The 24,846-nt window shown below is 39.3% G+C and overlaps 1 protein-coding gene across 2 annotated transcripts in view; it reads right to left on the bottom strand.

Annotated features, from left to right (window-relative positions):
- CLSTN2 (calsyntenin 2) overlaps positions 1–24,846 on the bottom strand; it is a 374,895-nt gene that overhangs the window by 41,343 nt on the left and 308,706 nt on the right. For both annotated transcript variants that reach the window (XM_068145467.1, XM_068145468.1), the window contains 2 exons: positions 24,224–24,472; positions 23,519–23,640 (listed from right to left, as the gene is read on the bottom strand). In XM_068145467.1, coding sequence (XP_068001568.1) covers positions 23,519–23,640; positions 24,224–24,472 — 371 coding nt within the window. The remainder of the gene's footprint in view (positions 1–23,518; positions 23,641–24,223; positions 24,473–24,846) is intronic.

Genomic DNA, 24,846 nt, shown 5'->3' with positions numbered 1-24,846 from the left:
CTGATACTTTCAACAGTTTACTCAGGGTCTAGTCCATGTTTTTTCTTCTGTTTAATGTTTCTATTTTAAACCCCCCAAATTTTCACAGACTGTTTAGGAAACAGCCCTAAGATTTGTTTGGTATTCTTAGGAAAATATAGGCAATGCTATTAGCTATCTTTATTATGCAGTATGGTTTATTTAACCTGTCAAAGAGCAGCGTGGATGTCTGTTAAATCATTCAGAAAAAATGGTGAGGGAAATGCTACCTTTGAACAATTTTTTTTCTCTTGACAAATACCCCAAGAATACCAATTCACCCAAAACTAATTCTTGAAAACACATTTATGTAGCAAGCTTGCCAAGTACACTTCTTTATAGCTACTGCTGTTCCCACAGGAAATGCCTTGCTGCAGTTTATCAGGAACACCTGTTTACCTTGTAGTGACAAATAAAAGCAATCCTTTTTCTCTCTCCTCAGCCCTTTCCTCTACATGTACATCCAAATGAATGCAGAAGGAAGAGCAAGAACCTAAAACAGGTGAGTCTGTATTTAGTAGCAGGTTTGTTTTGTCTTTGATTTTCCTAAGATAAAAAGCTGCAGAGCTCCAGGGTGTATTTTATTTTGGGGCTTACTGACACAGCTAATGTCTTTCAAAGAAGAGGGTGAGCAAAGTCACAGCAGTAAATGCTTTATTACGTTGAGTTAGTTTTAGTCAGATTTGTGCATCATACTCAGTTTAAAAGAGTTAAATAGATAGATCTGAGTTTTACAAGATTTATTATCTGGTTTTGCCTAAATTACATGCCCCATACTCTAGAGAGAGGATGTTAATTGTAGACCTGACCTCTTTGCTAGATAGATTCTCTCAGTCTCCCTAGTGCTGCTGGCATTCTGCCAGGCACAGTAGATCACTGCCTTTCATTGCAGTATTCTGTGATCTCTTTTGTAATCACAGTACCCACTCTATTACTCCATCATTTAATGAAGACAACTTTATTCCAACCACAGATGACATCTGAGCCATCTGCAAACCAACCTTCAGCATTTAAAAAAAATGAAAGGAATTGCAAAACCTGGTGGCAAACCTCTGCCATCTCCTAACTTCTCATCCTGCAGTCCCCTGATAAGATCCTGCACAATGATACTGCAGGCTCCTTTCCATCAGAAACCATTCCATTTTGAAATACACCTGGCTATTCATCTGGACAGACTCTTCTCTTTCACTCTTAGAAGAGATTACACCACACTGTACAGTACCCAAAGATTTTTACATTACTGTAAGGTTGAGAGATGAGTGGGTGGGAAATGAGGTGTCAAGAACGATTCAGTGGTCCCATACTTCCCATTTTTAATTGTATACATACATGTATGAATGTTTTATATAAATATGCATATGTATATGCACACACACAGACTTTGTTTTTTGTTACATCCTAGAGTGACACAGATTTGAAATCAGGTTTGCAGAACAGCTATGGAATGCTTTTTTGAAAATGTCAACCTGGTATAACCTCTAAAATGAATAAATCCTGAACAGCTCATATCAACATGAACATTCTCTAATTTGCAGTACTTTACTAGTTTTAAGTCTCTTACTCTATTTGTAAAGACATCAAGGTATTTTCTACCAGAACAAATCAATAAAAATCTGCTAAAAAGAGAGAAATTATCAGAGCATCCAAAGATAGGCTGAAAGTTTTCAGAAACTGAATATTGAAAAACTGAGGTAGGCTGAAAATGAAGCTAAAACTGTTGAAGTGAAACACAGCTAACAAACAGAAAACTGATAACTGTTCGCTATACTATAAATTAAACTATAGTTCTTATTCCTTCAGCTACCTAACAACAAAGTCTTGGTAGGTAATATAAGGTAAAATAGTTGGTATAAACTGTTACAATGATCCCATAAAGAAATAACCAGGAGATTAGGAAGCAACATGTTGGTTACACTTCATCAGTAAGGAATTTTTTCCTTGTCATCAACTCTCTGCCTCTCTCCCTCAGGTAGTAAACCTAGTGAATGCTATCTGAACATGGTATTCTGAACTAGCCACCCTGTTTCCAGGCTTCCTAGGCTAGGGGTATGGGAGTATATGATGTGTGCAGCTGAAGTGGCACGCTGTTGCAGGAGGAAGATTCCCCTCTCAGAAGGATGTCAGAAAATGATGCCCAGTGAAGGAGGTAGGACTGACCTCAGCCTGAGTTAAAAAGCCAAGTAATTACTTAAACATTTCACAACTTTCTCTGCTATTTTAATAATAATAATAAAAGAGGTATGCATTATGGCTTTTCTTTGGCCTTATACTACTCATTACCTTTAACAGAAAACTTTACTACACTACTACGGGCCCCTCAGTTTAGGAAGGATGTTGACTTGCTGGAAGGAGTCCAGAGAAGGGCAACGAAGTTGGTGAGGGGCTTGGAACACAAACCCTATGAGGAGAGGCTGAGGGAGCTGGGGCTGCTTAACCTGGAGAGGAGGAGACTCAGGGGTGATCTTACTGCTCTCTACAACTACATGAAGGGGGGTTGTAAACAGGCAGAGGTTGGTCTCTTCTCCCAGGCAGCCAGCACCAGAACAAGAGGACACAGTCTCAGGCTGCGCCAGGGGAAGTTCAGGCTGGAGGTCAGGAGGAAGTTTTACACAGAGAGAGTGATTGCCCATTGGAATGGACTGCCCGGGGAGGTGGTGGAATCGCTGTCACTGGAGGTGTTCAGGAGGAGACTTGACAGGATGCTTGGTTGCATGGGTTAGTTGATTAGGTGGTGTTGGGTGATAGGTTGGATGCGATGATCTTGAAGGTCTCTTCCAACCTGGTTTATTCTATTCTATCCTATTCTATTCTACACATAACTCACACTGGTAGTGCTATTTCTTTTCTCTTCCCTTTTTTCTATTAAATAACACCGTTTGATTGTGAACTAAAAAAAGGCAGAAAAGCCTAATGGACGCCACTAAGCTTAGGAGAATTAGGACCCATCTGAAATACTAAGCACCATAAAGGTTATTGCTTAGGCACAAAACTATGCACTGGAACTCCCAAATAATTTATAAAATGCTTACCAAATTTAAAATCTCATTCACGTTACTGAATTTTAGTGAATTTGTGGTGCTAAGGCAGTAATAAAAGAAACAAACAAAAAAGTATACAGAAGTCACCAAACTCATTGCTACCCTCCAGGTCCATGCTCTAAAATTACCACCTTCTTCATATCAGCAGGTAACAAGCTACAGGATAAAATACATTCTTGAATAATGCTAAAACAAGAATAAGAAATTTTAACCTTATGTTGTTTTCAATAAGCTCTCAGCTTCATTTTTACCCCTTTTTAATTATTTGGAAAAGTTTTAAGTACATCTGTAAAACCAGTGTTGGCTTGAGAAGAATTTACTCTGTGAACTGATAGCACTTGTAAGACGCTGAGTTCTAGCAGTTAATATGATGGTAAATGCTATTTATTTGAAGAATATGCCAATGTTCCACAAAGGAGGGAGTTACACATATAACAAAATAAAATTCTTAAGGATAATGCAAATAACTCTGCTTTGGATGTGCAGCAGGGGCACTGTCAGCATAGATTTGCCATTTGAAATCTACTGCTGTGGAGAGCAGGAAAAGAAAGGGGAAAAAGAGGCATTATACCTCCCATCATGAAACACTGCAGCTTGTCAGGCTCAATAAAATAGTTCCTTGGTCCTATCAGGGTGGGAAAGTGCTTCTTTCTAAATGGAAAGAACAATCAATACTCTGAGATGAATGCACTTTCTACCTAATAATGAAACGTCCTAAGAGTTTTTTAAATCAAGTTGAATCAACCCTTATCTAATTGATAAGTTTTATTCTAAGAAATAAAAAGAGCAACTAAAATCTTGGCCAGAATAAATATTACAGGCTCAGTTTCCTGCTTCCAACTTTAAAAGGCTTATCTAATTTATTTATTTATATGCCAGATACTGAGCTACGCTATGATTTCTCACTATAGATTTTCTAGTAAACATCTCTTTAAATTACAGAAACTACCATAAATGTTATATATCCAAATGTGTATATATATATGATCAGAAAATATAAACGGCAAAGACATAGGAAGATAATATCTTGGTGAATTATTCACAGGCCAAACACGTTCATAGAATCAGAGAATCAATCAGGTTGGAAAAGACCTCAGAGATCAGCAAGTCCAACCTATCACCCCACACCTCATGACTAACTAAACCATGGCTTCAAGTGCCACATCCAATCCCCTCTTGAACACCTCCAGGGACAGTGACTCCACCACCTCCCTGGGCAGCACATTCCAATGGCCAATCACTCTTTCTGTGAAGAACTTTCTCCTCACCTCGAACCTAAACTTCCCCTGGTGCAGCTTGAGACTGTGCCCTCTTGTTCTGGTGCTGGTTGCCTGGGAGAAGAAACCAAGCCTCACCTTTCTACAACCTCCTTTCAGGTAGTTGTAGAGAGCAGTAAGGTCTCCCTTGAGCCTCCTCCAGGCTAAACAACCCCAGCTCCCTCAGCCTCTCCTCGTAGGGCTTGTGCTCGAGGCCTCTCACCAACCTCGATGGACTTAAAAGATAAGAATAACATTAAGGAAAAAAAATAAATCAAACCAGCAGATCCTCTAACATCCCACTGATCTGAAACAGCCCAAACAGTTCATTTGTTTCCTAGTTTGTGAACTAAAATCTGACTGATGGGATTTTATTGAACTTCTCAATTAAGTGCTTGAATTCTGACTATTAATGCTTCTACAAAGCCTGAAACTATTTCTAAGAGGTGTACAGGATGATCTTGAATATGTCAATGAGAAGTGATCAAACAGATTAATATTTCCGTATACGTTGAGGCCCAGATTGTGTTAGTCTTACCTTCTTGCATTATTACTCTCCTTCCTAAAACTGATGTATAGCTTCTGAGCAAGCTATATTCAAAGACAGCTGAAATGAGCTTTTGGTCTATGAGTTTATTCCCACCTCAAGATAGCATACATAGAATTCTGCTTTATTTCATTCATGAAGTCTCATCATTCATATTTGAATCTTATCTGGAATGTAAACCACTTTCTCTGGTCTCCGGGATCTGCATTCTGCTCAGACAGCAAGTCCAGGTACTCTGTTAGATATTTCTGATAGGAGATTTGCATTGAACTTACTTTTCATTCTTTGGAGGGATCAGTAATTTGTATAGTCTGCAAATAGAACTTTGGTCATAATCTAAATGAAATACACATTTAACTAGCCTTCTGAAACATGTATTATTCAGCAGAAACCTAAGGAAATACTTTTCAGTATGCTAATAATAATTAAAAATGAGATGATGAATGTTAATCCAAAACAAGCCCTCTTATCCTTTGCAACTAATTTTCAGATATTAATATTCTGGGTTTTTTTCCCTTTTATTTTTTCTTTTCAGCTTGCTTTCTAAAAACCTGACAGAAACATTAAAACTCACATGTTAAAGGTCACATTTAAGTCTGGCTTCTTGACTTCTTGCTGCTCCAAGGCCTGAGACTTCAGGCAGCAAGGTCTGGCTGTACTCCTGAGGGGAGTTCAATAACAGCATTTTTTTTTTCCTCTCTGAGCATGAGGAGGTTGCACCAAGAAAATGGAAGCTGTCACTGTTCAAAGTTGGATGATATATCTTTCCCTTGCTGTTGGTGTTGGAACAAACGTAATGCTTGTTTCAGTCAGTTACTTAGACATGTCATGAAGGCGCAGAGAGTGTGATTAATGCAAACTAGACCCCAGAGACCCAGCGAACAGGCTAGTTGTGGCTTGTTTGCTTTTGAAGAGAAACCCTTGGGCTCAGCTCTAAAAAACCAATCCTGCTGAGACTTCCTCTCTCCTGCTCCTCCCTTTTACATATTCCCACCTACTTGTATCACTCACATTGTACATCAAACCACTAGACTCTCCTCATCCATTCAAATCCCACAGGAAGTGCTATGTGCTATTTTTCATTCATCAAATAAAAATCCAGACTTGATACCTTAGTTTTCACCTATCACCTGCAAAATACCAGGGCTCCTGAGCTGGGTAATGTGCACACAGAAGAAAGCCCACCACAATACTCCCCTGGGCTAATGACCTCTATTGCTGAAACTGGTACTGCTGACTCTTTGAGGGCCTCAATCCCTCCTCAAAGGCTTGCTGTCTCTGAAGGAAGTGTTGACACTGCTTGTGAGAGGTGCTCTAAAAGTGCTCAGCAAAGGAAGTCAGACTTGACACAGGCATCAAACACACTTTCACAATTTTCACATTTTGGGAAAGGTGATTCTCTTTAAAGATATTTCTATGTTGAAGGTGCACAGTGCAAATCAGAGATAAAAGAATTCTGGCTCTTACACAACTCTCACATTAAATTGAGAGAATATCCCAGAGAATCACTTAGTATTATTCATATGGGAGCCCATACTATCATCGTTGAGTATTGCTGGAGTCTGAAGTAGCTGTAACTGCAGACAGGCATATAAGAAATAGACACTCCTTCCCCACACAGATTAGCATGGAATTTCCTTCAGTTCCAGCAGGTAATTAGAACATAATGTAGAGAAAAGCAAATGATATTTTGCTTGTATTGAAGGTAAAAGGTGGCAAAGAGTCATTTGTAGCTACTTTAATAATTCCTGTAAGTGAGGAATGCTTTTATACCATGCTTCTGTATTTATACTGAAAGATAAGGAAGGAAATTATACAACCCAAATATTATGCATAGTCTCCATTACTGAAATGGTAACTGCTGGGCCTTAATTATATTGCTGGCATTTTGTGGACAGGCTGATTATATGTTATATACTGCATAGAGGTAATTAGTTATCAACTATATTTGTGCCTTTGCCAGAGAATGTTGTTATTTAGTCAGTATGTGGCTTGCTTTCACTACTAATCACAATCATGTTCTTAGTGCTTTTATGGGAGGCAACAAGTCAGCGTTGAGGGCCTGAATCCCAGAATAGTTCTGGGTTGACATTAGGGACACGAAACAAATAGACTGTGTGAAGAAATTTTCAATATCAGTATTGCACAACCCCTAAGGTTTTACAGATATCATTAAAGTAATTATCTAGCATTTATTCACAGTCGAGCTGACTGAAATTTTCCCTGCAAAGCACTGGTTTGCTGATTGGAAAATGGCTGCTGGGTTACAGACATCTACGTGAAACAAAATTACTATTGCCAAAAATGGGACCACTTTTTAAGTTTTATGATTCTTTTTGTCTGCCACAAAGTTGAAAACAAAATCTGAATATTGATAACAAAAAGTCCAATATGTCCCATTAAAGTATAATATGATAGACCTAAACTAACTCATATGGAACTCTTACAAGAGCAGATATTCCTTCTTAACACCCAGGGTCAGAAGGTAATTTGGAGTTAAAACTCTGTCCCTTATAGCAGAATTTTGACAATAAAGTATACTTCAAAATGAAACTATCTATGTGATACTTTTTGATTTCCCCAATACCAAAAAGAAACATCAACCTCTTCACTTTCTATACTCATTTGCTCCTTCTTTCTACCTAGAGTTACCCTTTTCTTCCCTTGTCTTTTCACATCCTCTCCCTGCATCTTTTGTTTATAAAAAGAACTAAAGCTCTATCTGCAATTCTCTGTTGTACAATTCAGAGATCCTCATATACAACATACCCTGCTGCTTCACTGCTACTTTTCTCCCTTCCAATACTCACTCAGATCCAGAAGCAGCTTTATGCTTTTTAAAAGCAACTGCTCCTTATGGACAGATGAGATTGAATTTCCAAGGCTTCTTTTGTAAAGCACTCATCACTCCACGATCAACAGCACCATTTCAGTGTTTGCTGCTACATTCCATTTGGGGACTGGAAATCACTTGTCCCTGCTTTAACAGTGTGCTGAGCCCAGCAATTAATTCATAAAGCAGATTAAGCATGCACAGGGATAAGGAAAAAAAGAATGGCTATGAAGTGATTGCATGCTAATAAGCATTCTTCAGATATATATTAAAAGGCAATTATGACTACGCAGAGGTAAGCCAAATTAACAGTACAAGTAACTCTGGCCAATGATTTTACTGTGTATCATAAAGTTAACCTCCACCTTAATATACTAGAAAGCCCCAAGGAATTCTGCTTTAGTCTATTCCTTGCTATCAAGACCTCAAATTCCACACAAATGTAGATAGCTCCAAAAGAGAAGTGAAAACACACAAGGTCCAATTCCAATCTTAGATACATAACTTTTATAATTCCCTATATTAAACTGTTAAAATTGGGATTTTTACATGCATGAGACACATTTTCAGATGTATGACCTTTTCTCTTCCTTTTGCACCATGAAACTGAGATAAGAACGTAGTTTATGAGTGTACAGTATGACATACAGGTAGATTGCACTCAGCAATTGAAGAGAATTTGAAATATTAATGAATGATACCCACGTATCACTACAGTACTAGCTCAGAATTTACTTCACATGCCTAAGGCTAGGGATTCCTCTGCTTGGTTTGGTGTTAATAGCCATCGAGCTACTTTATACCTTTGCACAGAAGGCAAGAAACTCAAGCCACTTATGATGTAAACAAAAACTCTGTGAGATGGCTGAACTTTGTGATAATCCTGTACAAAAAATGCTATGGAAATTAAGTTCACGTAAAAATGCTTCCCTCTCCCTGTACTTAGATAAATAGTTATTAATGGATGGTTGATGAAGATGTTAGTATAAAATAAGATTTTGCTTAAAAATACATTCTTTGGTTTGTCTTTTACAAAAATACTAATTTAAAATCCCAAGAATATATGTGAAATACATATTTTGGTATATGACCCCGTATCTTTTGTCTGTCTGTGCCTGAAGGTGTATAGGGGAGGTCTGTATCTCCTTCTGGGGTTTCTTTGTTCTGTATTAATTACTCTTGAAGTATGACAAAGCACTTATGAATCATCCTCGAGGTCCTTTCCAACCTAAGTTATACTGTGATAAGCTTTAAGTATTAGCTCATTTTTTATCCTCTCACATTTCAGCTCTATGAGAAAAGACTCTGAAGCTCCTGAAAGAGCTTGAGTACCAAGTGTTTTCCCTGATGAGTAAACGTGTCTGAAGGGTGTGAAGACAGAATCACATTTACACTGTATCTGTCATACTAAAATCGCTGCTGAAAGCATAGCTAATTCACTGTCAGAGAAAAGGCAGTTCTCTGGGGCAGGCAACTCTCCAAGTGATTGTGGTCCCTTCCAACCCTGACTGATACTATGATATAAACAGCATGGGGCTGCATGCTCCCCTCAAATGCGCAGAGTGTGCACCCACCCAGCCTGTGGTGCACAGCAGCTCTTCATCTTTATGTAGCATTCCCATCACTGGTCAGGTTAAGAGGACAGCCCCACTCACTGTACAGAGTAATAATGCACACCAAGTGTAGGGCATGTGGAAAAAAATTACAGAAGCCCAACACTTGCATTCTTTCCAGCTACTAACAAAGAGTTGTTTGTATTCTAATTTTAAATTGTGGACACCATGACTGGATGAACACATGCAAGTTTCATACTCTTCTGCTCTTGACAATCTTCACTCCCAATGCATACAAATATACATAGGATACATGAATAGACCGTGTGGATAATTCAGTGTAGCAAAGCTTTCATTTATGTTTCTGAGCTAATCAGTAAAATAACCAGCTGCCCTGAAATTTGGACATTATAACAAGAAAAACAAAGTAATTTTCAACGACCTATTTCAAAACAAAACTGTGGAAAATACCTTGTGTAACTTCAGCTCAGATACTGAGAGTCTGCAACAGACTACTAAACTACTATTTTAGTGCAACAAAGTAAAAAATTATTGTAAGAAGTCCTTAAATTATATGAACTTGAATATTTTTGCTGCTAGCAAAGCTATCAGGAAACTGAAAACTGATAAGGAGGATTTCTGAAGGCATGAAATTCAGCTGAGATGTTTTCCATCAAAGTCGTATCAATAGCAGTCAGAGAATGAGTCCAGAGAAGGGCAACGAAGTTAGTGAGGGGCTTGGAACACAAGCCCTATGAGGAGAGGCTGAGGGAGCTGGGGCTGCTTAGCCTGAAGAGGAGGAGACTCAGGGGTGACCTCATTACTCTCTACAACTACCTGAAGGGAGGTTGTAAACAGGCAGAGGTTGGTCTCTTCTCCCAGGCAGCCAGCACCAGAACAAGAGGACACAGTCTCAGGCTGTGCCAGGGGAAGTTCAGGCTGGAGGTCAGGAGGAAGTTTTACACAGAGAGAGTGATTGCCCATTGGAATGGACTGCCCGGGGAGGTGGTGGAGTCGCCGTCACTGGAGGTGTTCAGGAGGAGACTTGACAGGGTGCTTGGTTACATGGGTTAGTTGATTAGGTGGTGTTGGGTGATAGGTTGGACGCGATGATCTTGAAGGTCTCTTCCAACCTGGTTTATTCTATTCTATTCTATTCTAGATAACCACACTTTTTAACAGCACAGCAGATATGTTTGGCAGAACTTCATATGTTTAGTGTACAAATTTCAGGAAATGTGGAATTGTTGACCTTTTCTTCCAAATAGTCAAGCAAAGGTTACATGATGTAAAGTCAACAAAATCTGGGAAATAAAAGCAGGAAGAAGGTACTGGAGTCCACATAATTTTAAAGGAAAAAGTGGTTTTGGTAGATGATTCTAAGATATCTTAGTCCATGTATACTTCAAGAACTGAAGGAACTAAAGTCTTGTCAGGAAACTCACTCTTGTAAGACTCTTACCAGACTAAAGTGATTTTTAAACTCCAAGCTATTGCTACGTGAAACACAAAACTGTAAGGCAGGTCAGGCATTATAGAGTTTTTATTAGCTGGTCTGTGTGTTTTATTTCTGAGCTGATTCCTGATGCCTAAATTCCAAACCAAAACAACCTGTTTAACATGTATGAAAACGGAAACTTTAAATCAGAATGGCTTTTCTTTATCAGCATGAGGATAGTTTAATGAAATCCACTATAACTGCTTAAATGCTTCAAGAAAAGTTGATAAGCATAAGCAAGATAAGGTTAATGGCATGACACCTCAGAACTGTATACTTCTGAAATCAAAACACAGTTAGTCCCCTTGAATGAGAAAGTGTCAAGGAAGGGAAGAACAATACTGCAAGGAATTACCCAAAGTAATGTGGTGTTCTACTGCATACACATCAGAGGTAGATGATTAATAAAATCTTTTTCTGTTTGAATTGAATACACTTAACTGCAATTCCAATTCTTCTATTTACTTCCACTGAGCACTGGGTGACAAGTTACTGCAGGAATCTCCATTAAACCAGCCACATTCACTTAAACATTCAGACAGAAAATGAAGACTCAATTTGACATCAAGGTCACTATTCTGGCTGTGGAACATTACAGCAACCCTTTACTTGGGAGTGGATTCAGATCTAGTGATGTCAGCAGAGATGTCTCAGAGAGAGAGAGCTGGAGACCACTTATGCAAAGAATAAAAATGCTGTGCAGGCTTTGTGTCCAATTATAACAACAACAAGTCAATTGCTCTGAACAAATTTCAGTCCACAGGTTAATTGGAGTAGCCAAATTGAAAGGGAAAAGGCTGAATTTGTAATAAAAAAATCATTGTAGATTGGAAAATAACTTAGCAAGATTCTGAACTCTGACTAATTGCTTGAAAAAATGCAGCAAGATACTTCGGTGTCTGGAATACTCTTAATAGTCTGCTTGGAAAATCTGTGCACTGACAGCCTGCAGGTTTTCATCTGCTTTTGAGCAGGCAGGAGTAAATTAGGGACAGGAATTCAGCTGGCTACTGGGTGAATGGTTGGACTTCATAATTTTAAAGGTCTCTTCCAATGTGATTCTATGACGCATGAAGATCAGAGTGTTGGAGCACCTCTCCTATGGACAGAAGAGAGAGAGCTGGGATTGTTCAGCCTGGAGAAGAGAAGGCTCCAGGGAGACTTTAGAGAGGCCTTCCGATACCTGAAAGTGGACCTACATGAAAGCTGGGGAGGGACATTTTATAAGGGCTGGTAGTGATAGGACAAGGGGGAATAGAATAAAGATGGAAGAAGGTAGATTTAGACTCAATATTTAAAAAACAAACAAACAAACAAACAAAACCCCAAAAACCAAAAACCCACCAAACCATCCTTACAGTGAGGATGGTGAAATACTGGAACAGATTGCCTGGTGGATGCCCCCTCCCTGGAAATGTTCAGGGCCAGAGTGGACAGGGTCTTGCGCAACCTGGTCTAGTGGATTGTGTCCCTGCCCATGGCAGGGGCGTCAGAACTAGATGATTTTTGAATGTCTCCAGTAAAGGAAACTCCACAACCTCTCTTGGGAGCCTGTTCCAGTGTTTTGTCACCCTCATGGTGAAAAAAGTTTTTCCTCATATATTTATGTGGAACCTCCTATGCTCCAGCTTGCACCTGCTGCCCCTTGTCCTATTGCTGGACATCCCTCAGAAGAGCCTGGCTCTGTCTTCCCAACACTTGCCCTGCATGTATTTATAAACATGAATGAGGTCACCCCTCAGTCTCCTCTTCTCCAAGCTCAAGAGACCCAGGTCACTCAGCCTTTCCTCATAAAGGAGGCATCCCACTCTCTTAATCATCTTTGTGGCTCTGTGCTAGTGGACAGAACACTGGAACAGGCTGCTGAGAGAGGTTGTGAAGTCTCCTTTACTGGAGACATTCAAAACCTGCCTGGATGCGTTCCTGTTTGATCTACCCAAGGTGATCATGCTCTGACAGGGAGGGAATTGGACTAGATAATCTTTTGAGGTCCCTTCCAACCCCCAATATTCTGTGATTCTGTGACTGTGATCAATGGACTGACAATTATTTGTAGCATAATTAGGGACCGAGATTTTGAAACAATTGTGCCTCTGTCCCGGTCTGGCAAAGTTCATGGATCACAGCTTGAAGACTTCATTTCTAATATGTGGAATTGAATTTAAAAGCTGCACAGTTATCTTGACCTTATTCAAAAGCTGCTAATGTTTCCTTTACTCTAACAGAGTGTATTTTTTTTGGAAAGAAAGCCAAGGGTTGGATTCACAGCCAGTGCAGTAGCATTGAGGGCGGGGCAGATTTACAACAAAGGAGGCTTCCAGGCTTTGCAGATACTTAATGCAGGCCTAAGGAATTTGTTTACTTTCTGCAGCAAATATGCTCACTAATATCATGTCAGCTCAAAACGGCCAACAGACATCAATTCTCCTGAAAGTCTGGCAAACATAAAGAGTGGGGCTTAAATTTATGTCTTATGACAGTCAATATCTTAAAAAAACCCAAAGCTCCTTGTGAAAAGTGAAACTGATCTTTCTTCAAATTAATGTCAATCATAGACATTCAGTTTACCTACCATGGTCATTCCTAATGCATCTCAAGAGTTCTGTAAATAAGAAAATGGGTTGTGATGATCTAGAAAGGCGGGACAAGTCCATACTAAGGCTAAACAGTATCACAGTATAACTTAGGTTGGAAAGGACCTCGAGGATCCAATCTATCAACACAGACCCCATGACTAGACCATGGCACCAAGTGCCACGTCCAATCTCCTCTTGAATGCCTCCAGGGATGGTGACTCGACCACCCCCCTGGGCAACCCGTTCCAATGACGAATGACTCGCTTGGTGAAGAACTTCCTCCTCACCTCGAGTCTGAACCTCCCCTGGCGCAGCTTGAGACTGTGTCCCCTTGTTCTGGTGCTGGTTGCCTGGGAGAAGAGACCAACCCCTTCCCGGCCACAACCACCCCTCAGGTAGTTGTAGAGGGCAATGAGGTCACCTCTGAGCCTCCTCTTCTCCAGGCTAAACAATCCCAGCTCCCTCAGCCTCTCCTCACAGGGCTTGTGCTCAAGGCCTCTCCCCAGCCTTGTTGCCCTTCTCTGGACACGTTCAAGTGTTTTGATGTCCTTCTTAAGGACGTCTCCTACAGCCTTAGGTGTGGAGTTGTTTACATGGTCACTGTCACAAGGCAGATTAACAATAGCAGTTTCATTAAACCATTGGCAAACAGAATATTTTTTTAAATTTTACTTAAAAAAATGATGCATTATAATTAGAGTCAGACATAGCAAGCCTGGAAGTAATTTTAAGAGGACATATAAAATTCTCTGCCAAGGTTGCATCAAGTACATCCACTAAAATCTGAATGATAAAAACAAGAAAATAAAATGTAATGGGTAAAATATAAAAAGGGAAGATTAGTAGATCAAGTTTTACTTCCATTTTAAGTAGCAAAGATTTTGATTTCTGTAAGCTCCAGTTTCCTGCTCTAAGAACTGGTTGGATTTATGGACAACAGTACAATAGGAAGATTTCCTTTCAATTTTCTAAGTGTGGTAGATAGAGTTCACTTGTATCTGACTTTAATGCAATCTACCACTTTATTTCATTTGCCAGAATTTCACATGATTAATATTTTGCACTTCTTAAACCAGCACCTGTCCTTGAGCAGTATAAAGAACTCCCTCTTGCCATTAATTCTGCTTTGGATATTGACCAGAAAAGTTTTCCCTGTAAGACCATCCTATTTCTTACCACCTAAAAAATCTCTAGTCCATAAGAAGAGACTTCATTAACCTCAGAGAAATGTACAACCTGAGCTGCCTTTTGCACAGGGTAACCAACCCAGCAACAGAATCATCCTTGCCCACTGTGACCTAATGGACTTCAATAACCAATGACAAGGTTCATGCAACTCTGTGTCCTATCTGGCAGTCTCATGCCACAATGAAGGAAAACAAATAATAATCCTGGAATGAGGGTTTATTTTTCCTTGTTTTATTGAGTGCAAGGGAATACCTGCATTAGAAATACAAGAGTTTGCACACTAATTTGCATGCAAGCTCTGAAGTTCTTTCATAGCCTTGAACCTTGTATTGTATAATACTTATTTTCAAAATCAGTTTTAAAATATGGATGGCTTAATTATAACTTTAAATAATGAAATTGCTTAATCATGCTAACAGGTAAAGCAGCTGAAAGACCTGATTAAGTACTGTAGCTGTAAGTCTTTCTGCTGTCACACTGTAACTTCCGTCTGTCTCAGTAAAATAGATTCATAGTTGGTTCATGATGAAATCTATTATATTCTGCCTTTCTTGTTGCTAAACTACCTCAAGCAAGCATGTTATTCTGCAAGACTTGATGGCTACAGTTAGAATAGAATAGACCAGACCAGACCAGGTTGGAAGAGACCTTCGAGATCATCGCGTCCAACGCACCACCCAACCCACCTTGTGTTTATTTTTTAACTGTGTAATGAGAAAGCTGCTTGGTTTTGCATTTTTACATAATTGTTCATCATGTTCTTAAAGATATGCACTTCCAGGCTTTGCTATTGCCAGGAGACTATCCAGATGTGGAAAGTAAATCAATGGTAAAATAACACCATGCTATCCTCCTGAATTACAGGCATCCAGAAAACATGACTGCAAGCTGGAATAGACAGCTCATGCATATTATTAGAATAAACCAAACCAGGTTGGAAGAGACCTTCAAGATCATCACGTCCAACCCATCAACCAATCCAACCCACCCAAACAGCTAACCCATGGCACCAAGCACCCCATCAAGTCTCCTTCTGAACACCTTCAATGACGGCGACTCCACCACCTCCCCGGGCAGCCCATTCCATAGCACAATCACTCTTTCTGTATAGAACTTCTTCCTAACATCCAACCTGAACCTCCCCTGGCGCAGCCTGAGACTGTGTCCTCTTGTTCTGGTACTGGGTGCCTGGGAGAAGAGACCATCATCAGCCTGTCTATAACCTCCCTTCAGGTAGTTGTAGCGAGTGATAAGGTCACCCCTGAGTCTCCTCTTCTCCAGGCTGAGCAACCCCAGCTCCCTCAGCCTCTCCTCATAGGGCTTGTGTTCCAAACCCCTCACCAACTTTGTTGCTCTTCTCTGGACTCGTATTGATACATTCATTTATATTTATTGGTAACACGCAGTATTATCTCCTAATTTTCCCACACACCGTTATCTCCTAATCTACTTTTGGAAGGGTAAGATGTCAGTCCTACCTTTATGAAATGCTTTGAACACCACCTGACTGCTCCAAAGCCAATCTGCTTTTCCAGGAAGATAGCACAGAGGCCCTAGGAAACTGCCTGCCACAGAATACGCCCTTCAGCAACATTTTTCAAAAGAGTTCGTGCATGTTTTATACAACTCTGGTGGAATAAACTGTCAGAGACAGTATAACATGTAAATTCCACAAAGAACTGAAAAATAAGTAAACAAATGTGATTATTCCGCTTCACATGCCTAGCTTGATTGGGGATTCCTGTTCTAGTCCAGAGTTCCTGGAATAGTGCAGGAACAAGGCAAGCTAATAGGCACATTAAGTCAGCTTGTTTAGGTATATTAATAACTCCATATGAAGATTTTCCCTGCATAGGAAATAAACAGATTTGGTGGCCTTTCCACACTAGGTTTTAATCACACAATACCTGTCATTATTTCAGGGTGCTAGAGAGAGAGAGTTTAAAATTCTTTGTCATTCTACAAAGAATTTCTTTTTCTTTCTGTCAGATTTGATCTAAAAATGAGTAATCTTAGGTTATAAAGGGCTTGCTGGTTGTTAGTTTCAACTTCTAACTTCCCCAGTTAACAAGCATCACTATGTATGTGAATAACAGCTATGTAAGAGCTGAAAGATAACACATAATAGGTGTCATTTCTGGAAGAGTCATCCCAGCTCATCTGAAGTCCTTGTGAACCACAGGCCAGCATGAACAGGTTTGAAAATCCTGCACCATTATATTAGAACTGTCATGGTCAGAAAAATGAGAAAACAGCAAAATGCTGCATACACAGAAATATGTTCAAGTAAAGTCAGGTAAATGCAAAGAGATAAATCCTAAAATATTTTCTGAGGCATGCTGGTTGTCCTTAAGGATCATGGAAGTTAGATGGAAGCCCAGAGCAATCACTGCATTTCACACTGGGCTGAGCTGCAAAAATCAGAAATGAACAAAATCAGAGCAATTTATAGGGAATAATTCAGAGCTGGCCCAAACAAATTTCTGTGTGTCATAAAGTAAGTTCTTGCCAGCCACTTTGATTTGTTTGTCAAGATTTTATTACTAGCAGTGATACTGCAGTTGCATTAAATACATATAGTAAACAAAGCATAAGTTAAATAATATGTTCAGATGGAATCTCAAAAAATGTTTTCAGCATGTATCAGCACTGCAGAACCATCCTTATGTTTTGAAGCAAGATACTACTTTGTCAAAACAGCATTTAAATAAACTGTCAGTATTGACAGGGCTATAATACAAGACACTTGGGGTACTGTGGATGCTGCAAGGACTCTTTCAATCCTGGAATTATTTCACCACTGCTGCAGGATTAGCATGATTCATTTATCATTTATCTCTTACTGGCTCTGCAGGAAAACACCTAACTTCCTTCCTGTAGCTTTATTAAAGATGAATACGCCGAGCAGTGCAGGTCTGCATACCAATTTGTAAATAAGTGATTAAGGGCATAAGAGACTCTTCTGAACTTCAAGTCAAAACGAACAACTAAACTTCACCATGATGGAATCTTACCTCATCCTGTCTGCTCATGTACCTTCAACCCTCTAGGACTGAGACTTTGCATAAGCATTCACTCATTTCCTTTCTCCCTGTGCCTCTCAAGCAAGAGGTCACTTAGGGCTTTCATAATGCGAATTATTTTCTCCAAACTAGAAGCACAGTATTAACCAATTCTTCAAAATCTAGCATATAAACACAACTTTGCCTCATAAATGCTGTAATTTAATAGAAAGAGCTAATTTATACCAGAAAAGGTCCAGATGACAAGTTTCTTTCATATTGCCCTATCATGTAAGATACCTTTCTGAAGAAGTCTTCAAAAAAGTCCTTTCCTGCTCTATCCTGTCCTTGCACAGCAGCCTATTTTAATAAGTAAATGGGAACAGAGGGTTTTGACTGGCCAAGACTGCTTTCTACAGGCAGAAGACCCTATTGTGTGTAGTCGGTGAAGTGGTTAAATGCAGAGAGGCCTCATCTCGGTCCTTCAGCATGTACATGCACACACAAAGATGCATCACACTCAGGTTTATCAAAACCTCTTTCTCTAGTTCCTATTATGAAGGTAATTGTTTGGGGCTTTTCCACAATGAAAAGCACTGCAGGCTTATTTTTTGATTATTCAAAGAAACTTATCTCACCTTAGAATAGAAACAATAACTTTCTGCATGTTTATCTATTTTTTGCTGACTTTGAATGACTCTAGGTCATGCAGTGAATTCCCTGGTTTTTTAAGGGGATCAATACCAATTTTGTTTGTGGGCTGGAAAACTACTTTCAGGATGATAACATGGGTATAAAACAGAAAATAATTTCCCATTCTGAGAAAAAAAAAACAACAACTACATGAAAAAATGCTCATCCCTGGTGAAAATCCCTTCTCCTACTAAAACAATTGTTCCTATTCTGTTGATTTAGGGCAAGTAAAAATACCTCTTGGCTTGACTATCCTCAATATTAGCATGAGAAAAGTAATACCCATGATGAACAGAGTGTGAAATACACTGCATAGGGCCCTATTTAATGTTGTGCTTTCCACTGTCACGAAAGGTCTTGGTTAATTACTCAAATTATTATTTTGATTTGGTTCTGTGTAGGCTACAGGTAACAATGGTTAAAATGGGCAGAAGTCAAGAGGGAGAGTTCTCACTATATTAACCAATAACGGGGAACACATAAAAACTGTCATTAGAGAAACATAAGGATCAAAAGAGGTTTTTTACTGTTGTGGTGGTTTTAAGGCTCTGCCTTTAAAATTTAGTTACAGATTTTGAGCAGAAAAGTAGAAAAATATAAATAAATCACTACTGGGTATAAAAGGAAAACAAAAGATTATTCTAAACAAATTCATTGGGTAAATATCTGGAATAAGAGGAGCTGTACTATAACAATTCTTCCCCTTTTCTCTTATGTTCTGATCTCGCCTGTTTTGCTTCGCTCGGGAGAGATAGCTGCGTGCTTTGGCTGACCTTGGCTAAGTCTAACCAACTGCTTCTCTCTCTCTCCGCTCCTTTCTATCTTGGGACAGGGGGTGGTGGGAGCAGTGTAAGGGCTTCCCCGGTTTCTTGACCTGGGTGGGTTTCGGGGTGTTTGCTAATTGTACATATCTGTATGATATTGTAAATACTGTGTATTTTGTACATATTCATTGCATTCCCTTGTAGAGTGTAGTTTTTGCTTGTAAATACAGCTTCATTCGCTTCTGAGTTGGTCTGGCAAAGTCAATGCTGGGAGGAAACTTCAACCCACCACACCTGTGGTGGATGATGATGATGAGAGAATGGGGCACTAGTTCAAACCTTTACAACAGAGCTGCTAACAGAACTCCCTGAAATGCTTTTGATATCTTTGCACAGGTAATTGCAATCATTCACTTAAAATGTTCCCACCTATGTGAGACAATTTGATGATGATTTAGGTGCCTTTTACTGATTTCAGTGACGAAACTGTTTGCAGTAAGTTTTCAGGTTTATGGAACATCTTAAGTATGAGAAAAGAAACAATAAAGATGTTGACCAACATTGTGATACTCAATTTAAATCTTTGGATGGGAAACTCAAAAGAAAAAGGTCGAGATTCTGAAACAAAGGAAACATGTGCACTGCCAAGAAATGGGAATAAGTAAAAGGAAGGAACCTCCTACAATCCAGCATCCACTGCAGTCCACTGGGAAAACCCTGTAGCTTTTATTAGCCAGCATGCATTAGAGAATTGACACTGATTTTCCTTAATATTGTCTTCTCTGTACTTTTTCTTACAGATTATTACTGGATTCTCTAACAACTAACATAGTTAATTTCCAAAAGGAGGAAAGTTGGGGGGCACAAATATAAACTATATCAATTTCTTTCCCCCCCCCAAATAGTCTTTATAAGTAACAAGGATCTCTTCAGTTTGAAGTCTGTTACTTCTGGCCAGCAACAATTTCTGGTAGCAGTTCAACACTAAAGGCACACATGCCTAGGGTTTTGGCACTATCATGAATCCTCAACACAGTAAGTGAAAACTTAGCCTAGCAAATGCACTAAGTTTAATGTAACAAACGGGGGTAAATACGCTGACAGCCATTGTGAAAATAAATCCTTCTGCCCACGAACTAACTTAAACACACAGCGCTCCCGACACTAACTCGGCAGCCACTCTTACATGAGGGATTCAGAGACTTGCTATGCACGACAGTTATGGTGGCTGGATTGTATCACAAGGCTTCAGATGCAACACTGAGGTGTAGCTATTGAAAATGTTGCATGACTCCTTCTATTCAGCCAAGAATAAACCCTGTGGCTAAGACATGTGTCACACCTACCTGCCACAGAAATAAGATCTAGAGAGTTAAATTAAATTTGTAATGCCAATAAGCTCACATTCTTGGCTGGTGCCTTGAAAGAATGAGTAGTCTTGTGGACTAGGTAGAGCCCAAAGCAGCTGTTATAATGAATGGTACCACTCTGCAGTAAGAGTGATAAATGATTTCACTACTTTATGCTTCACCCTATTTCAAGGTCACTGGATTCCTCTCAGCAAAGCTAGCTACGGATTGTTGTCACGTTTATAAAGTGAGCTCAGCAATAAAGTACTCTGCCACATTTTGCTCTACTATGGGTGTGCCTGGTACCAACCCTTGGAATTGTCTTCCACAGTCATACATGCAATGTTGTCTACAGCACCCCTTATCAGAGGGCAGTGCAGATAGTGAGAAACCGCACAAGTTTAGTATGGCTTAATTTCCATGCTTTTCTTAGGAAAAAAGGGAATGCCACTACAGAATGAACAGTTCTGAAGGTGAGATTTCCAGAGCTATTTCAGTACCTAAATATGCAAATAATTAACTAGGAGGATTTTCAGAGCTGTCTAGAACACTTGATTTATGTTTGATAATCCAGCCCTAGCTTCTTCTCATATTGGGATCCAGAGGAATCTGTAGTGGGATGCACACTTGCTTTTTGGTGAGGTTTGGAAATATCCATTGCTTTCTAGACAGAAGCTGGCATGATTTTGCTACATTGAAATGACAATCTCTGACTGCTTTTTCTTCAAAACTCTGCAAGTTCTTTACCACATGTTTCTTTTCAGCTTCTTTAATTTACTCTACTATATAAGGCAGATGAAGCATTGGAGCATTAAAAAAGCAACCTTTGCCACGTCCCTGCATGACAAAACTTACAACAGCATCACCATAAAAATAGAAAATATTCATCACTGAGTCTGGTCACATTACCCACTAACAAACTTTCTTTGTACTTCAATCTTACATTCCTTTTTCAGCTAGAGAGAGCAGTTGTAAATATACAGTGGAGACCAATAGTAGAATAGAATAGAATAGAATAGAATAGAATAGAATAGAATAGAATAGAATAGAATAGAATAGAATAGAATAGAATAGAATAGAATAGAACAGAACAGAACAGAACAGAATAGAACAGAATAGAATAGAACAGAACAGAACAGAACAGAATAGAAGACAAGACCAGAACAGGTTGGAAAAGACCTTGGAGATCATCAAGTCCAACCCACCACCCAACACCATCTAATCAACTAAGCCATGGCACCAAGTGCCTTATCCAATCTCTTCTTAAACACCTCCAGTGATGGTGACTCCACCACCTCCCTGGGCACCCCATTCCAATGGCCAATCACTCTTTCTGTGAACAACAACTTCCTAACATCCAGCCTAAACCTCCCCTGGCACAGCTTGAGACTGTGTCCTCTTGTTCTGTTGGTGGTTGCCTGGGAGAAGAGACCAACCCCCACCTGGCTACAACCTTCCTTCAGATAGTTGTATATGGCAATAAGGCCTCCTCTGAGCCTCTTCCTCTCCAGGCTAAGCAACCCTAGCTCCCTCAGACTCTCCTCATAGGGCTTGTGCTCCAAACCTCTCCCCAGCTTTGTTGCCCTTCTCTGGAAATAAATAATGTGACCTAAAAAAAATCTCTGTCTCCAGTTTCCATCATGGAGGAGTTTTCAGTAGTAGTTAGGAAGGCATTCCAGTGGCCAACTGCAGCTCAGCTTTTTTGTAGTGCTGCAGTTTAGGAGCCTGCTTTAGGCTACACAGACAATGACATATGCAGTTTAGAACCAAAGAATAGAAACCAAAAAAGTTATTGTGTCAAGCACTACTTTGGGCTGCCTTTACTATATGCTTTTGCTGATATGGCTTCAGCAAAATAACTTTTCTCCAGAAACATAACTCAGAGTACAATCGATTGAATCTCTAAAGATCTCCAAGGACTTACTCAGTCATCCCTAGCTGAAAGCCTTGGGTTCTTCTAGGATTTACATCACAAACAGTGAGTTCCTGTCACCTGATATTTGGGATTCTACTTAAATGCCAGCTAAGATGAGAATTTTTCTGCTGGCACAATTCCACTAGCTTCGTTAACTTCAGACAACACCTGTACACTTCACAAGGTTTTATCTCATTAGAAAATAAATAGCATTCATACTTTACTAATTACACATACTCCTAGTATGTTGTTTTGGAACAATACACCCTCAAATTCATACTCATTTGTCAAACAATAGACCACCTAGAAGCAGATTTCTGAAACAAACAGCGCTTTCTGCAAGGAAATAACACTGGCAAAACAGAAACGAGTATGCACTGCTCATCAATAACATGGACCCCAATTAAATTTCAGTGCAAGGCTAATCACATACAAAAGTTTCCTTGATATGCAAAACTAGCAGTTTGGGATACACTGTTTTTTGGTTTGTTTTTCCCCTTTGTTTTTGGTTTTGCTTTTAAATGGAAATGAAAAGCATGTACCATGATCATCACATGGTTTCTTACCACATTCATCTGATAATCAGGACAAACATCCTTTAATATGTGTTTGGAAAGTGAATTAAGAAAGTAACCATTCCTATATCTTCATCTTCAATATTGTAGTTTGGACTCAAAGGACACAAAGTAACTTGCTCTGAGACAGTACTGCTTTGCTGAAGACTGTCTTCTTTCATCCAAATGATTCTTATCCATCTTAGAACTAATAAATCTATGAAAGGGAACTCTTATCTCTTTAACAATAATTTCCTTGTGATATACTCTTCATAAGAAGAAGAAATTACATAGAGCACAGCAGAAGAAAGTAAAATTCTGCAGATTAGATTAACAACATAATATAAATGCCTTTCTGTGTGTCAGCACACTCTTTATTGAAAAGGTTCCCATCACTTCCATAGTGCTGATAAAGTAGATTTTTTTAATGGTAAATGGAAAACTTTTAGAGAACTACATGCAATGCCATATCTTTATCCTGTGCTGAAGAATATAAACTTCTACTTACTGTTTAAAATGACTCAATTAAAAAACCTACTGTATAAAATGACTCAACCAAGTTAACTCATTTATCTCTTTTTATGTGGATCCCAATTAGAGTCATAGCAGTTACAAGTTGCAACATAATTGTAATAGACTTCTGATTTCCCAGAGCAATTATGGTAGGGCTCTCTATGATTTCTAAAGGGAGTGAAGAGAAGGATGGGTTATAGATAAGAGAAAAACACCGGTACCTGATCCAGTTTCCAGTGGAACTCCGCAGGACGGAAGGTGTCAGCCTGATCAAAGTCCTTGCGCAACAGAAACACTAATCGGCAGTTGTGCACATACAGGGCATAGTGATGGCGGTTCATCTCTGAAAGGAGGGACCAGTGATATCAGGGATCTGAGCTAGCATCAACACTTTTGTTTAGGTGAATGCTTTTGAAAGCAATATACACCTAAAAGACAAAACCCAATAAAATAACAACCCCCCCAAAGAATGGGCTTTTCTCAACATTGTGGATCATTATGGTTCTTTGGGAGGCCATACATGCTAACCATCTTCCTGAATTACACCATACTGGGTTTGATTACAGCAGTGTTATGGCTACAAAATAAATAAAATCCAAATCAATGTTTAATCTAACTAGCTTCAGTGAGGAATTAGAACTGGTTTTCCCAATGTATGTAATAATAATGCAAAAAAATTAAACTAATTATTTGATCAACCATTTCCTATAAAATCTACAGATATGTTCTCAGAGATTATCCAAAAATGAGAACCAATGCTTGAAGCTTAGGTAGACAAGCCAGCAGTGCTTAGAGTAGCACCATCTGAGTTTATTAACATTTTTTGAGACCAGATTAAATGAAGAGAGATGGTAACACTCTTTGGTAACTTTGTCATGACCTTTGTCATGACCTTTGCCTAACTCTTTTTCCACACACAGACTCACCAGTCTTGTCAGAGTTGCAGAGAATAGTTTCCTTCTCGGCTCTTAACCCTGGACTAGGCCCATGTTTCATCCACAGAGTGATGGTGAATTGATCAGTCAAATTCTTTGGAACTATTCCATCCGGGATTTTGGCTCCTTGCTTTCCATCAAATTTAAAAATCATGTCATTGTTATCCATGAGAAGCCCAGCTGTCCAGTTGGTTGTTGCGCTGGGAGATGGTAACAGGTCAATGGCACCTGAGGAAGCTCCTGTGAATGATATGGAATGAATAACATCAGGAGAAATTAATGAAAAAATGTGAAGATTAATTTAATATAGGCCAGTGTTCTGACTCACACTCTTTAGGCTAGTTTTTACTACCAAAAAATGGTCCTTCTTCACAAAAGGAGCAAAAAGTGCTTGCAGCATGGCACAAATTAAAGGAAATATGCTTTCAAATGGTCACATCCTCATATTAAGCGAACTATGAGTTCAAGGAAGCAGTTTCATCCCTCACTCACTGTATCTACTCCGGCCATAAAAATTTGGAAAGACTTCTTTTTTACCCCAGGAATGAGTCTGTGGGAGAACTCCAATATGGAAGTCTCTTCCATTGCTTGTTAAACTTAAGGTCAGGTTTGTG

This window comes from Melanerpes formicivorus, unplaced genomic scaffold (assembly GCF_026170545.1).
Source record: "Melanerpes formicivorus ecotype bairdi unplaced genomic scaffold, bMelFor1.0.p_v2 SCAF_12, whole genome shotgun sequence".
Lineage (NCBI taxonomy): Eukaryota > Metazoa > Chordata > Aves > Piciformes > Picidae > Melanerpes > Melanerpes formicivorus.
The sequence above is the reverse complement of the archived record's forward strand: the minus strand, read 5'-3'. Positions and strand labels throughout refer to the sequence as shown.